At 51.2% G+C, this 14,798-nt stretch overlaps 1 protein-coding gene across 5 annotated transcripts in view; it reads left to right on the forward strand.

The window, feature by feature from the left end:
• RYR1 (ryanodine receptor 1) overlaps window positions 1–14,798 on the forward strand; it is a 128,834-nt gene that overhangs the window by 12,424 nt on the left and 101,612 nt on the right. For all 5 annotated transcript variants that reach the window (XM_059876495.1, XM_059876496.1, XM_005218897.5 and 2 more), the window contains 12 exon segments: window positions 1,315–1,436; window positions 2,232–2,427; window positions 6,517–6,652; window positions 6,735–6,830; window positions 6,916–7,034; window positions 7,912–8,045; window positions 8,529–8,770; window positions 9,292–9,484; window positions 10,426–10,642; window positions 13,058–13,162; window positions 13,370–13,473; window positions 14,360–14,443. In XM_059876495.1, coding sequence (XP_059732478.1) covers window positions 1,315–1,436; window positions 2,232–2,427; window positions 6,517–6,652; window positions 6,735–6,830; window positions 6,916–7,034; window positions 7,912–8,045; window positions 8,529–8,770; window positions 9,292–9,484; window positions 10,426–10,642; window positions 13,058–13,162; window positions 13,370–13,473; window positions 14,360–14,443 — 1,748 coding nt within the window.

Below are 14,798 nucleotides of genomic sequence, written 5' to 3' on the forward strand. Positions count from 1 at the left end.
CTATGGGAGTGAGCAGAGCTGGAGGAGGGAGATGGGGTGGGAGGGGGCAGGTGGGGGATAACAGTGGACAACACAGGGGTTTCTGTGGAATGAGGAAAGGCAGAAGAGCCTGGTTGTATTTTGAGGGCAGAGCCAACTGGATTTTCTGACAGATTGGATATCAGGGTCAAAGGGATAGGGATTAAGGATGAGGCCATTATTTTTGCCCTTTTTGTCCTGAGCAGCTGGAAGGAGGGAAGTGCCATTAAGCGAGTCAGGGACAGCCAAGTGTCAGTTCAGGAGAACAGGCCCCAGTGCCAAGAATAGAGACATGCAATAGACTTGCTAATGGAATAAGTGGGAAGACTAGAGTGGCACCTGTTTGTAAAAAAAAGTGAGGACTGAAGTTGGATACAAGAGCAGAGGATTTAGAGACAGGCCTGGACCAGAGAAGAGAATGTGGGAGTTGTAGGCAAGTGGATGATATTTAAAGTTGCTGGACTGGGTGGGGTCCTGGACTGGGAGGTCAGCTCAGGGGAAAGCCAGCTGCCATGATGGGCTCACCTTCCAGAAAGGTGTGCAGGCATTCTGTCTGGGACATGTTAGGTTTGGGGTGCACTAGGGCTTTCTGATGGGGGGGGGATGTTAAATAAATAGGAGATACAAATGGAGAGGGTCTGGCCTGGACAAGATAGAGACAGAGAGGGAGAGAGTGAAAATCAAAGAGGGACCGAAAGAGAGAAAGAAGACAGATGCTTGGACTTACCTGGTGGTCCAGTGATTAGGAATCCACCTGCAGATGCAGGGGACATGGGTTGGATCCCTGGTCTGGGAAGATCCCATGTGCCTTGGGGCAACAAAATCCAGGCACCACAACTACTGAAGCCTGCACTCCTTGACTTTGTGCTCCACAACAAGAGAAGCCACCACAACGAGAAGCCCACACACCACAGTGAAGACCTAACACAGCCAAAACTAATAAATAAATAAAATTAAAAAGAGAAAGAGGCAGAGAGAGAGAGATAGAGACAGAGAGGGAGGGAGGGAGAAAGAGACAGTGTGGGATAGACATGAGAGAGAGAGATAAAGGTAGAGAGACACAAGCAGAGGACAGAGACAGAAGGATGGAGAAAGAGGAGAAAGCTAGAGGGGAAAAAAGAGAGAGGGATTGAGGATGAAAGACACAGAGACAGATGGAGAGGGATGGTGGGGGACTGGCAGAGATCTGGTGAAAGATGGGGGCAGTCAGGGGGCTAGAGAGTGGGTGGAGGTCTGGGGAGCATGGCCCTTAGGGACTGGGTCCCCTTCCTGACTTCTCTGTTCCACCACTGCCAGGCCATTCTGCACCAGGAAGGCCACATGGACGATGCACTGTCACTGACCCGCTGTCAGCACGAGGAGTCTCAGGCTGCCCGCATGATCTACAGTACTGCCGGCCTCTACAACCACTTCATCAAGTGAGCCACCAGCCTGCCCTGCCCTGGGGGGCCAGGCCACACCTTGACCCCCGTGCTTCTGGAGTTTTTGCACCTGACCATTACATCTCTATCTCTGACATTCACATGCCCAACATAGATAAACTCCTGACCTCTATACACTTGGGGCTTCCTTGGTAGCTCAGCTGGTAAAGAATCTGCCTGCAATGAAGGAGACCCCGGTTCAATTCCTGCGTTGGGAAGATCCCCTGGAAAAGGGATAGGCTACCTACTCTAGTATTCTTGGGCTTCCCTGGTGGCTCAGATGGTAAAGAATCCACCTGCAATGCGGGAGACCTGGATTTGATCCCTGGGTGGGGAAGATCCCCTGGAGAAGGAAATGGCAACCCACTCCAGTATTCTTGCCTGGAGAACTCCATGGACAGAGGAACCTGGTGGACAGTCCATGGGGTGGCAGAGTCAGACACGACTGAGCGACTAACCACAGCTATACACTTGACCCCTAATCTGTCTCTACCAGTCATGACTTTGACATCACATCCCTGATCATTACCTAGTTTCACACCCCTGACACCCAGACCCTCGACCCTAGACATCGCTTAGCCGTGACCTATGCTTGCATGACGTGTCCTACACAGACGCTTTGCCCTTGGCGACTGTGTGAACTCAGGCCAATGCCCCTCTATCCCTGCGCCTCCGTCTCCCGCTCTGTTAAACAGGTGTATCTGTGGGAGTCCTGCGGGGACTCGGGGTGGGAGGGGGCGGGACTTGCACAGTGTTGCGCGTCCCTTGCTGACCAGTGCGCGGTCCCCGCAGGGGCCTGGACAGCTTCAGCGGAAAGCCGAGGGGCTCGGGGTCCCCGGCGGGCACAGCGCTGCCTCTCGAGGGCGTCATCTTGAGCCTGCAGGACCTCATCGGCTACTTTGAGCCGCCCTCCGAGGAGCTACAGCACGAAGAGAAGCAGAGCAAGCTGCGCAGCCTGCGCAACCGCCAGAGCCTCTTCCAGGAGGAGGTGAGGCCACAGCCCAGGAGGGCATGGTCTGTGGGCGCGGGGGCGGGGCCTGTGAGGGGGGCGGAGCCTGCCGGGCCTGGAGAAGCGGTGGTCTGAGTGGAGCGAGGCAGGAGGAAGGACCTGTCCTGTGTGAACAGAGCTGGGGAGCGGGTCATCAGGGACACGCGAGGGGGCGGAGTCTTGAGTGTCCTGACTGAGCGGTGGGCGTGGTTTTGGTGAGGGGCGGGGCGTGTTGGCAGAGCAGGGGCAGGGCCTGTGAAAGCAACTTGGGACTGGAGCCTGGAGGCCCCGGGCAGGACTTGTTTCCTTTCGTGGGAGGACGCGGCGCGGTGAGGCTAAGCTCTGAGCCAAGACAAGCCTGTGGAGGGAGGCAAGGCGTGAGAAGTCAGAGGCTGAGCTGCTGGCCTCAGGGGGCGGTGTCTGTAGGGGCGGAGCCTGCGGGATGGGAAGACAGAACCTGAGCGGGGCATGGTGAAGGTCAGGGCCAGAGAGGTTTTCGGGTTTCAGGTGGGTGGTGTAAGGAGGGACTTCAGCTTGAGTCAGAGGCTGGGAGTTTGTGTTTTACGAGGCTTGGTGGTCTCCACTCGGCGAGAGGTCTGAGTGGGAGGGGCCGAGAGAGGTGGGAGGCTGGGGCTGGACAGAGGCCCAGGGTCAGATATTTCCACACGGTGATTGGGGAGCATTTTCATTTAGGGTCTAACAGCTTGGGCCCCCTTCCTCTTCAGGGGCTCCCATTCTGATGGGGGCGGCAGACTTAGAAATGATAATACTAACAATAACAAAATTTATGGCGTGGGATTAGTATACACAAAGTGTTTGGAACAGTACCAGCACATAGAAGATGCTATATTGACTATGGTTATTATTAGCGAATTTAGCCCTTACTGTATGTTATGGGTTTTGTATACCTGATATCCTCCCCATAACCCCATGGGGGATTGTAATTCCCATATTGCAATGGGAATTACAATGGGTCACTGAGTCGCAGAGAGATTAAATAACAACCACTTATTGAACAGATATACCAGAGGGATTATAGTTGTCAACAAAACAGAAAAATCCATGTCCTTGTGGAGCTGACATGGGGGAGAGGATAAATGATCAATAAAATAGAAGGATTATAGGGTATATTAGATGATGATAATAAACGCTAAGGAGAAAAACAAAGCAGGGCAATAGTAGAGAGTGCTGCTGCTGCTGCTGCTGCTGCTGCTAAGTTGCTTCAGTTGTGTCCGACTCTGTGCGATCCCGTAGATGGCAGCCCACCAGGCTCCCCCGTCCCTGGGATTCTCCAGGCAAGAACACTGGAGTGGGTTGCCATTTCCTTCTCCAATGCATGAAAGTGAAAAGTGAAAGTGAAGTCGCTCAGTCATGTCCGACTTTTAGCAACCCCATGGACTGCAGCCTACCAGGCTCCTCCATCCATGGGATTTTCCATGCAAGAGTACTGGAGTGGGGTGCCATTACCTTCTCCGAGAGAGTGCTGGGGTTGTGGCAATTTAAGGTAGAATGGTCAGGGACTTCCCTGGCAGTCCAGTGGTACTCCCAATGCAGGGGATGCAGGTTTGATCCCTGGTCAGGGAACTAGATCCCATTTGCCACAACTTAAGATCCCATTCCTGCAACTAAGACCTGGCCAAAGACATAGATATTAAAAATAAATAAAACAGAATGGTCGGGGAGGATGACCTGAATGAAGATAGGCAGTTACACCTACACCTGAGGGAAGGGAGATAGAACAAGTACAGGGGCCGTGAAGTGGGAGTGTGCTTGAGAGTTTCCAGAATAACCAGGAGGCTGAATTGACTGAAGCTGGGTGAGCTAGAGGAAGAGTGGGAGGGGATGAGCCGGGAGAGGTGACAGGGCCAGGCCATGGCGAGGACTTTTGCTTTGGGAGTCACAGAAGAGTTAGGTCTTTGAAAGTCACAACTGGCTAGGGGCAGAGCCACTCTGTGTGACTCCAGCTGGTTGTGTTCTCTACCACGAGGCGCTGCATCTCTTACCATGAGCCCAGGATGTAGATACAATGGTTGTCATAGCAGCCTTATTGTCTGTTACTGCTGGAATGTATCCACAAATGTGGCTTCTCCATACGATGGCTATGGATGCCTCTCAGCAATGAAATGAACAAATGACAACTGCGTGAGACAATGCTCTTCATCTTTTTTAAACAAAATATTTATTTTTTTAATTGGCTGAGCTGGGTCTTTTTAGTTGTGCCATGCGGGATCTATAGTTTTGGCATCTGAACTCTTAGTTGCAGCATGTGGGATCTAGTTCCCTGACCAGGAATTGAGCCCGGGTCCCCAGTACCAGGAGCACAGAATCTTAGCCACTAGACTACCAGGGAAGTCCCACAGTGCTCTTAATCTTAAAATCTAGTATTGAGCAAAAGAATCCATGTACAAAAGGATACTTACTGTATATGTCAAGTTCAAAAAGAGGCAAAATGCCACTAGACTGTTTACCAATGTGCACATAGGTAGTAAGCATAGAGAGGCAAGGAAAGAATTTCCATACAAGTTAGGATGACAGTAATCCCTGGCTGAGAGAGTTGTATAATCAGGAGGGGCATAGAGGTGACTTCTAGGTGGCTGGCAATGCTCTCTTTCAAGGTTACACAAGTGTTCTTTATATTTGTTTGTTAAACCATAGTCACTTAATCTTTATTATTTGCAGATACTGTCTTTGCAAACATGCCTACTTGCTCAAATTTATTCGTAACCCTCCCCGCCACCAAATCAATACTTGTAGTGTATTTGTGGTCATTTGTGGACGTGTACAGAGAGGAAAAAGTTTAAGTCAGCTGATGCCATGTTTCTAGTTGAGGTTGAATAAGGTGACAGTCTGCCTTTTTATTTCAACTCTCACCTGTAAACAAGCGTCCTTTTCATATTGGTATATTGAGAGCCACACTTCATATTTTTGTGCTTTTTTGTTAATTTTGTTGATTAAAATGACCCCTCAGCACAGTGGCAAAGTGCTATCTAGTGTTTCCAAGTGCAAGACAGCTGTGATGTACCTTTCTGAGAAAATACATGAATTACAGTGTCATTGGTTGTGATTTTAATGTTAATGAATCAACAGCATCTATTAAATTGGTGTCTTTAAACAGAAACACACATAAAACAAGAGTGTGTATTGATTGTTGGAAATGTTGTGCTCAGAGACTCAGAGATGCTCCCTGAGTTTCCTCTTTGAGCCATGATTCTCAGGATTCACTAATTCAGTGCTCACGTCGACTATACAGAACTTAGCTACTGTGAAAATCAAGAATTGATTGTGCATTTTTATGTGCTTTTCTGTATATCTGTTATAATTCAAAATGAAAGAAGACAAAAGGAGAGAGAGAAGGCAAACATCTCTCTGATGGTTAGTATGGAGAGTGAGCTGAGCCAAATGGGACCAGGAGTAGGGTGCTTGGAAGTGGAAAGGAGGAAAGAAAATGCTGGAAGGAGAAGCACAGATACAGTCCTGATGTTAATAGGAATGTGTTATGCTGGGGACAGAGGCAGAGCAGGACAGAGTCAGGTCTGGGCAGCCGAGGAGGAGAAGAGGGAAATAGGAGTGAAGGTGGACACGGAGCCGGTGGCTCTGATTTAACATTATTTATGTATTTATTTGGGCTTCCCTGATAGCTCAGCTGGTAATGAATCCCCCTGCAATGCAGGAGACTCTGGTTCGATTCCTGGGTTGGGAAGATCTCCTGGAGGAGGGCATGGCAATCCACTCCAGTATTCTTGCCTGGAGAATCCCCATGGACAGAGGAGCTTAGCGGGCTACAGTTCATGGGGTCACAAAGAGTCAGACACAATTGAGCGACTAAGCACAGCACACGTGTATTTATTTATTTATTTGGCTGTACTTTACAGCATCTTAGTTCCCTGACCAGGGATTGAACCCATGCCCTCTCAGTGGAAGTGTGGAGTCTTAACCACTGAACCACCAGAGAAGTCCCTGTGACTCTAGTTTAGATCTGAGAACAAGAAGTCACTAGCTACTGAAGGATTATGAATTAGCAAATTCAAGAAAGGTAAGGAAGGGAGGGCCTGGGGTTCCTGTGATGACCCCCTATTTTCTCTATTCCAGGGGATGCTCTCCTTGGTCCTGAATTGCATTGACCGCCTAAATGTCTACACCACTGCTGCCCACTTCGCTGAATTTGCAGGGGAGGAGGCAGCAGAGTCCTGGAAAGAGATTGTGAACCTGCTCTATGAAATCCTGGGTAAGGGGCCCCAGTCTGGACTCCCCCTTGAGCACCCCGGGTTCCCAGTCCTATGGGATCTGACCCCTCTTTCCACCTTCAGCCTCTCTGATCCGTGGCAATCGTGCCAACTGTGCCCTCTTCTCCAACAACTTGGATTGGCTGGTCAGCAAGCTGGATCGGCTAGAGGCCTCCTCAGGTAGGAGAACCCACAGGGAGGGGATGGGGACTTGGGGGAGGGGAGGGCTGCATCCGTGTCAGCTCTCATGCTGGTCCCTGTGCAGGGATCCTGGAGGTGCTGTACTGTGTCCTGATTGAGAGTCCGGAAGTCCTGAACATCATCCAAGAGAACCACATCAAGTCCATCATCTCCCTCCTGGACAAGCATGGGAGGAACCACAAGGTTGGCCCCTCATCCCCTGAATTCTGAACGCTGACCTTTCCCTATGGCCCTCAAATTGCCCCCCCTTCCCCAATTTGTCCCTTACCTGGACTCTCCTGCTACAAGCTTCCATCTCAATACCGAGTCTTCAACTCATGGTTCTTAAATGAGCTCTGCGTGACATCAGATGCTTCATTAGATCTTTGAAGCAGTTTATTCAGTTTCTAATTTTGTAGTCTTCAGTGGGAGCTGCACAGATACCCTCCAGTTTGCCACAAGTGCTACTGGTTCCCATAGAATTATTTCTAACCACCTCAGATACTCGACTGCAATGCAGGAGATAACGGGTTTGATCCCCGGGTTGGGAAGATCCCCTGGAGGAGGAAATGGCAACCCACTTCAGGATTGCTGCCTGGGAAATTCCATGGATAGAGGAGCCTGGCAGGCTACAATCCACGGGGTCACAAGAGTCTAAAACGACTGAGTGCCTAAACGACTAAACTGCCACCACCACCTCACATGTTTACGTTATCCACCTGGGCCCTGAAGACACTCCACTAATCTGAAAGCCTCATCTTGATCCCTGTGCTCTTTCCCTGACTGATCCTTTCACTCTTCCCCTGACCTCTCAGCTGTTACTGCTGTCTCCCCTTCCTTACATTCCTGATGTCTTATCCTAATTCAAATGGCCCCTCGCTTCTTGCCTGACCTTTCCTTTTGACCCCAATCTCGCTCAGTGATTCCTGACCTCCCACTTACATCACCTCGTCTCAGTCCAAATCTCTATCTCCCATCCTGGTGCATCATCCTTCTGGTATCCCATCCTGGGTCTCCCATAGACCCACCTCCCCCACTTCTCTGGTGCCCTCACACCCTGACCTCTGACCTTGACCTCCAGGTGCTGGATGTGCTATGTTCCCTGTGTGTGTGCAATGGCGTGGCCGTGCGCTCCAACCAAGATCTCATCACTGAGAACTTGCTCCCTGGCCGCGAGCTTCTGCTACAGACAAACCTCATCAACTATGTCACCAGGTCTGGCCCCTGACTCCTGACTCCAGGACTCAGAACCTCTCAAGCCCCTCCCTAACTCCCGGGTGGGTGGGCCTTCCTCCACCTCCCACCCTGGGACTTGACACCGGTCCCCACAGCCGTTCCCAGGTCATCCCTGGCTTCTCACACCTCTTGTCCTCTCTCCCTGCTCTGTTTCTGCCTGTCTCTTCCTCTCTTTCTGTGTTGCTCTTTCTGTCTTCCTCTGTCTCTATTTCTCCTCCACCTCTTTTTCCTGGGCTCTCGTCCACCTCTCTCTTCTCTGTCCTTTGATGCTTCTGTCTCTCTCTGCTTTCTCTGTGTGTGTGTCTCTCTCTGTCTGTTACTCTCTGTCTCCATGTCTCTGCTTTTCTGTTTTTCTTGGGTGTGGATCTCTTGGTCTTTCTCCCTTCCCTTCCCGCCCCCAGCAGCCTGGGTCTCCTCTCCATCTCTCCTTCACCCTCCTCTCCTGTTCTGTCTCTCCTGTAGCATCCGCCCCAACATCTTTGTGGGCCGAGCAGAGGGCACCACGCAGTACCTCAAATGGTACTTTGAGGTGATGGTGGACGAGGTGGTTCCGTTCCTGACGGCTCAGGCCACCCACCTGAGGGTGGGCTGGGCCCTCACTGAGGGCTACAGCCCCTACCCCGGGGGCGGCGAGGGCTGGGGCGGCAACGGGGTCGGCGATGACCTCTATTCCTACGGCTTTGACGGGCTGCACCTCTGGACAGGTACCTGGACCCTTCTAGGGGATCCTCAACCCTGACCATTGACCCCAGGGTTTCTAAGGGTCTCACTGAACACCTTGGGGTTCTTGGGATCTTGACCCCCCAAACAGGCTAATTTTGACCCCTTTACTCCTCATTTCCCAAGACCCTAACCCTAGAGCTTCGAGAATCTTGGCCCTCACCTGTTTCTTCATAAGCCCCAGAACTCTGATCCCAGAGGAGGTCTGATCTCTGACCTGAGAGATCCTAGAAAACTGCCCCGATTATTATGACCTCTGATCTTTGACTTCTGACCCCAAAGATTCCAGAATCCTAACTCTAGGACAGCTTTAATCTCTGACTCCTACACCTCTCAAGAACCTAACCTCAGGGGAAACTTGACCTCTGCCCCTAATCTCTAAGAGCACTTGACCTTGGAGATCCTAAAACCCCATTGGACCCTCTAATATCTACCCTTGTCTCCTGAGCCCACTGGTTCTGCTGGACCTCTGACTTCTGACTTCTTCCCGGTGATCTGGGTGCAGGACACGTGCCACGCCTGGTCACTTACCCTGGGCAGCACCTCCTGGCCCCCGAGGACGTGGTCAGCTGCTGCCTGGACCTCAGTGTGCCGTCCATCTCTTTCCGCATCAATGGCTGTCCCGTGCAGGGGGTCTTCGAGGCCTTCAATCTTGATGGGCTCTTCTTCCCTGTTGTCAGCTTCTCGGCTGGTGTCAAGTAAGGACTCATCCCTGCCCCCTTGCCAGTCTCCAGACCAGGGCCTGTCCTAAGACAGCTTCTGCAGGCATGCCGTGGCCTGCTATGGGGCCAGGACCCAGCGGCCTATCCTCAGGACCGACAGGCCAGACCCCTGTGTGAGGGTCACTGTGACACTCTCAATGACCTCCGCTTCTCCCCAATCTCTGTGTCCCCAAATTTCACAATGACCTTCTAATGATTAATAAGTTTCTTCCAGTGACCTCCCAAATGAACCTCTGATCCTCCCAATTATTCTATGCCATTCCAATAACCTCCAAATGATTTCAAAATCTGAATGATGATCTTCCAGTGACCACAAAGCCTCCCAATGATCTTGGACTCTCCCAATGACGCCATGCTCTTAACAACTCCTCAATGACCCCAGCTTCTCCCAGTGGTACTCTTAAGAGCTCCATAATCTCTCAGCTACCCTTCAATGACCACAGTTATTTCAAAGACTTCTCAGTAGCCCAGTGTTTTCCCAATGACCCCAAACTCTGTGTGTGACTTCTCACCATTTCAGTGGTAATTACAGTTTCTCAAGGTTACACCTTGAAAGTCTCAATGACTTCTGGATGACCACCTTCTTGGTCTCCCCCAAACCTTCTGGTATCTCTAAATGCTCTATTGACCCAGGACCTCCTCCAAAGGACCTTCCTGTGACCATGGATTAACTCCTTAGTGACCTGGCCCCCACTTTACTTTTTTTGACTTTCTAACAATTCCTATTGCCTTCTGACAGTTTCTTTGACCTTAGACTTTCCTGATTCCTAAAATCACTTCCATGACCCTATGACTGTCCACTGACCTCAAGTCAACCCAGCACCTCCCACCAATTCCAGGATTGCTCCCTTCCCCTCCCTGAGTACAGACTCTGCTAGGTAAACTGTCCTCACTAGTGACCCCGCTCTCCCATCTAGAGTGCGGTTCCTCCTTGGTGGCCGCCATGGAGAATTCAAGTTCCTCCCTCCTCCTGGGTACGCCCCTTGCCACGAGGCTGTGCTCCCACGAGAGCGACTCCATCTGGAACCCATCAAGGAGTACCGGCGGGAAGGGCCTCGGGGGCCCCACCTGGTGGGCCCCAGTCGCTGCCTCTCACACACCGACTTTGTGCCCTGCCCTGTGGACACTGTCCAGGTACTGCCTGCTCTGTAAGGGTTTCCTGGAGTGGCAGACCCCCTTAGGAGTCAGTGGGGTGGGCAGCTGAGCTGGAAGCTGGGGACCTTGTTGTTTGACAGATGGGGAAACTGAGGCAGGAGGGAGGCAAAGGAATCTCTCCAGGCAGAATCTGAGTTTCAGGGGGTCCTCACGATAGCCCCCTAAAGAAAGGACTATTATTTGGACTTCCCTGGTGGCTAAGGCTCTGCGCTCCCAACACAGGGGCTCTGGGTTCAATCCCTGGTCAGGGAACTAGATCCCACATGCCACAACTAAAGATCCCACATGCCGTGATGAAGACAGAAGATCCTGCATGCTGCAACTAAGACCTGGTGCAGCCAAATAAAGTAGTAAAAATAAATATGTAATAAAAGAAAGGACTATTATTGCCCCAATATACAGTTGGGGAAAGTGAGGCCCAGAGAGGTCAAGCAGGTCGTGCAAGTCACACAGCTGATTTGCACCCAGGCGGTCTGATCCCAAAGCCTGTGATCATATCCACCACAATTTGTGGAGCAAGTTTTCTATTCCAGGCCTCCCCCCATTCCTCTTATCCCAACCTGAACTCCCCACCCTTCTCTCCAAGTGTGTTCCTCTAGGAGGGGATATAAGTCACGGATATAAGAGCCTGATCACGAGGGTCTGACTTTCAGCATGTCTCTGTGGGCATGCGACTTCACTTCTCTGTGCCTTGGTCCCCTCACCTGTGAGGAAAAGGGGAGAATGAGAGAACGTACCTGTAGCATGGTAGTGAAGTTTAGATGAATTAATATATGTGAAGTGCTTAGCACGGTCCTAAGAAAGTGTTAAGTCCTCAATTGAGTTATTGTCATTATGGGTAAAGTGAGTGAGTGAAAGTCACTCAGTTGTGTCCAACTCTTTGTGACCCCATGCACCATACAGTCCATGGAGTTCTCCAGGCCAGTATGGAGTGGGTAGCCTTTCCCTTTTCCAGGGGATCTTCCCAAGCCAGGTCTCCCACATTGCAGACAAATTCTTTACCGGCTGAGCCACAAGGGAAGCCCAAGAATACTGGAGTGGGTAGCCTATCCCTTCTCCAGCAGATCTTCCCGACCCAGGAATTGAACCGGGGTCTCCTGCATTACAGGTGATTCTTTACCAACTGAGCCAGGGAAGCCCCATCATTATGGGTAGTAGTAATGTTATTGCAAATCAACCTGCCATCCCCCTGTAGCTTGGATGTCTCCCTTCCTGTCCCCCACCGGTCAGCCTCAAGAGCCGTCCACTTGGTCTCCTGGACATCCCCTCCCCACTCCTCCCCTCACAACCCAACCTGGTTCAACTGTGTGCCAGGTATTTATACAAACTACAGTTGATCCTTGGACCATGCAGGGGGTTTAGGGGCCCAACCCCAGCAAGCTGAAAGCCCCAGTACTACTATTTCTGTCTTAGGTCAAAAGAATTCGTAAATAGCACACGAAGAGCAGGAAGCTGAAACAGTTTGGATAGAATGACTCAAACCCTTCTTTTGATTCCACATATTGTGATCTCAATCAAACACAAACTTTTTCCTACCTTGAGTTAATTAGAGATCTGTAAAATGAAAACATGGGGCTTCCCAGATGATGCAGTGATAAAGAATCCTCCTGCCAATGCAGGAGACTCAAGGCACAGGTTCGATCCCTGGGTTGGGAAGATCGCCTGGAGTAGGAAATGGCAACCCACTCTAGTATTCTTGCCTGGAAAATTCCATGGACAGAGGAGCCTGGCAGGCTACAGTGCATGGGGTTGCAAAGATTCAGACATGACTGAGCACATACACACACACACACAAAATGAAAATACAGCTACTATATTTACTGAAAAAAATCCACGCAGTTTAAGCCTGCATTGTACGAGGGGCTACTGTATAACATTTAGTAACTTATGTAGATGATTTCACTGAACCCATATAAAGTATTGTGTTGGCTAAGAAGTCTGTTCGCGTTTTTTCATATGATTCTATGGAAAAATTAGAACGAACTTTCTGGCCAACCCAATGTTATGAGTTAACATTGTTCCAGTGTTCATTGTACAGAGAAGGAAAGAGACCCATCCGTTCATTCAGAAAACATCTCCAGAGCATCTCCTCTGGGCTGGGGAGGGCTGGGGAAATGCTGGAGACAAACGCAGCCCCAGCCCTGCCCTCACGGAGCTCCCAGTCCACAGGGGGAGACAGACTCATCCCCAGATAATTCCTTGATTCTGAGGATGTCAAGTTCTGAGCATCCATTCTGGAGGCAGGATAAGGTGATGGGGAGCAGGGCTTGGATGGCAGGAAAGGTCAAAAGAGCTCCCTGGTGAACTGTCGAGAGCTGGTGCGTGTTCTTGGGAAGACTTTATAGCACGGGGTGGAGGGAACTCAGGGACCTCACGGATGTCCCCTGCCCCCAGATTGTCCTGCCTCCCCATCTGGAGCGTATTCGGGAGAAGCTGGCTGAGAACATCCATGAACTCTGGGCACTGACTCGCATCGAGCAGGGCTGGACCTATGGCCCGGTGAGTGGACAGGGGAGAGAGGCTAGACTGGCTATGGAGGAGTGAGAACCGCTTGCTATTGGGGAGGGGCCGGGGGTTGGAGGAGGAGACTTTGGGAGGGCTCCTTGGGTTTCAAGTGGCAGAATGAGGGGTAAGAGGTCAGAGGTCACAGTCTGGGAGTCTTGGGGAGGGAAGAGGAGCCAAGGAGTGACTCTGGGGTTTCTCCAGGTTCGGGATGACAATAAGAGACTGCACCCCTGCCTTGTGGATTTTCACAGCCTACCGGAGCCCGAGAGGAATTACAACCTGCAGATGTCGGGGGAGACGCTCAAGTGAGGAGGGGACTGGGGAAAGGGCCCTGGGCCTGGCCGCTGGGCGGAAGGGCACAGGGAAACAGGGACAGTGAGACAGAGACAGAGAGAGAGAGAAATAGATAAAAGAGCAACACAGGGAGTGGGAGATGGGGATTGTGAAACTGACAGAGGGTGAGTAAGAGATAGAGGCATAAAGAGAGATGCTCAGGATGTCCCTGGTGTTCCGGTGGTTAAGAATCGCCTGCCAAGGTGGACACGGGTTCAATCCCTGATCCAGGAGGATTCCACAGGCTGCAGGGCAAATAAGGCTGTGTGCCACAACTACTGAGCCCAAGCACTGCAACTACTAAAGGCCGAGTGCCCTGGGGTCTGTGTTTTGCAACAAGAGAAGCCACCTCCATGAGAAGCCTGAGCACTGCTCCTAGAGAGCAGTCCCCACCCCTGCAACTAGAGAAGAGCCTATGCAGCAACGGAGGCCCAAGGCTGCCCAAAATAAATAATAAATGAATAAATAACCTAAAGACAAACATTTCTGTATACTAGCAATGTATACACTGGAAAACAAAATTTTTAAAAATACTATTATTTAAAATGGTTCCCCTTGCTAAATAAAGATGCACAGTAAATGGAAGAAAGAGAAAGAGACAAGGAAAGAAGCAGAGAGGAAAAGAACATAATCAAAGAAATACAGAGACAGAGATACAGGGAGAGACAGGAGTCAGAGAGGCAGAGAGATGGGACAAATAGTCAGAAAACCAGAGCAGAAAACAGGGAGAGAGCTGGTGACCCAGAGACAGAGTTGACAGGGGCCCGGGAGGAGGGTAGCCGGGCTGGGGGAGGGGAGGCTAGGGACAGGGTGGCCATGTGGGGTGACCTGCTCCCCTGCCCCCACCCCCTGCCCCAGGACTCTACTGGCGCTGGGCTGCCACGTGGGCATGGCGGATGAGAAGGCGGAGGACAACCTGAAGAAGACAAAACTCCCCAAGACGTGAGTGTGGGTGACCTGGGCCCACCTGGGGAATAGAGTAGGGGGCTGGGGATGCCACAGTGAGGGCTGGAGTGATCGAGAGCTGGAGTGGTGAGGCTGAGGTCAGAGACAAAGGGGCCATGGGTTGGGGTGGAGGTCTAGGACCAGGGATCAGAGCTGTAGAGTTAGTGGGGAGCGTCCTAGGGAGTTGAGAACACAGTTAGGAGTTCCTGAGAGAGTAGGAGTGAGTCAGACTCAGGGTCAGGGTCTCCATGGAGTCGGGAAAATGAGAGAGCAGAAGTTGTGTCTCTGAGTTAGAGGTGCGGGGTCAGTGGAAAGAGGTGAGAAATTGCTGGAGTTGTCAGTAAGGGATCCT

Source organism: Bos taurus, chromosome 18 (assembly GCF_002263795.3).
Source record: "Bos taurus isolate L1 Dominette 01449 registration number 42190680 breed Hereford chromosome 18, ARS-UCD2.0, whole genome shotgun sequence".
NCBI classification, from domain to species: domain Eukaryota; kingdom Metazoa; phylum Chordata; class Mammalia; order Artiodactyla; family Bovidae; genus Bos; species Bos taurus.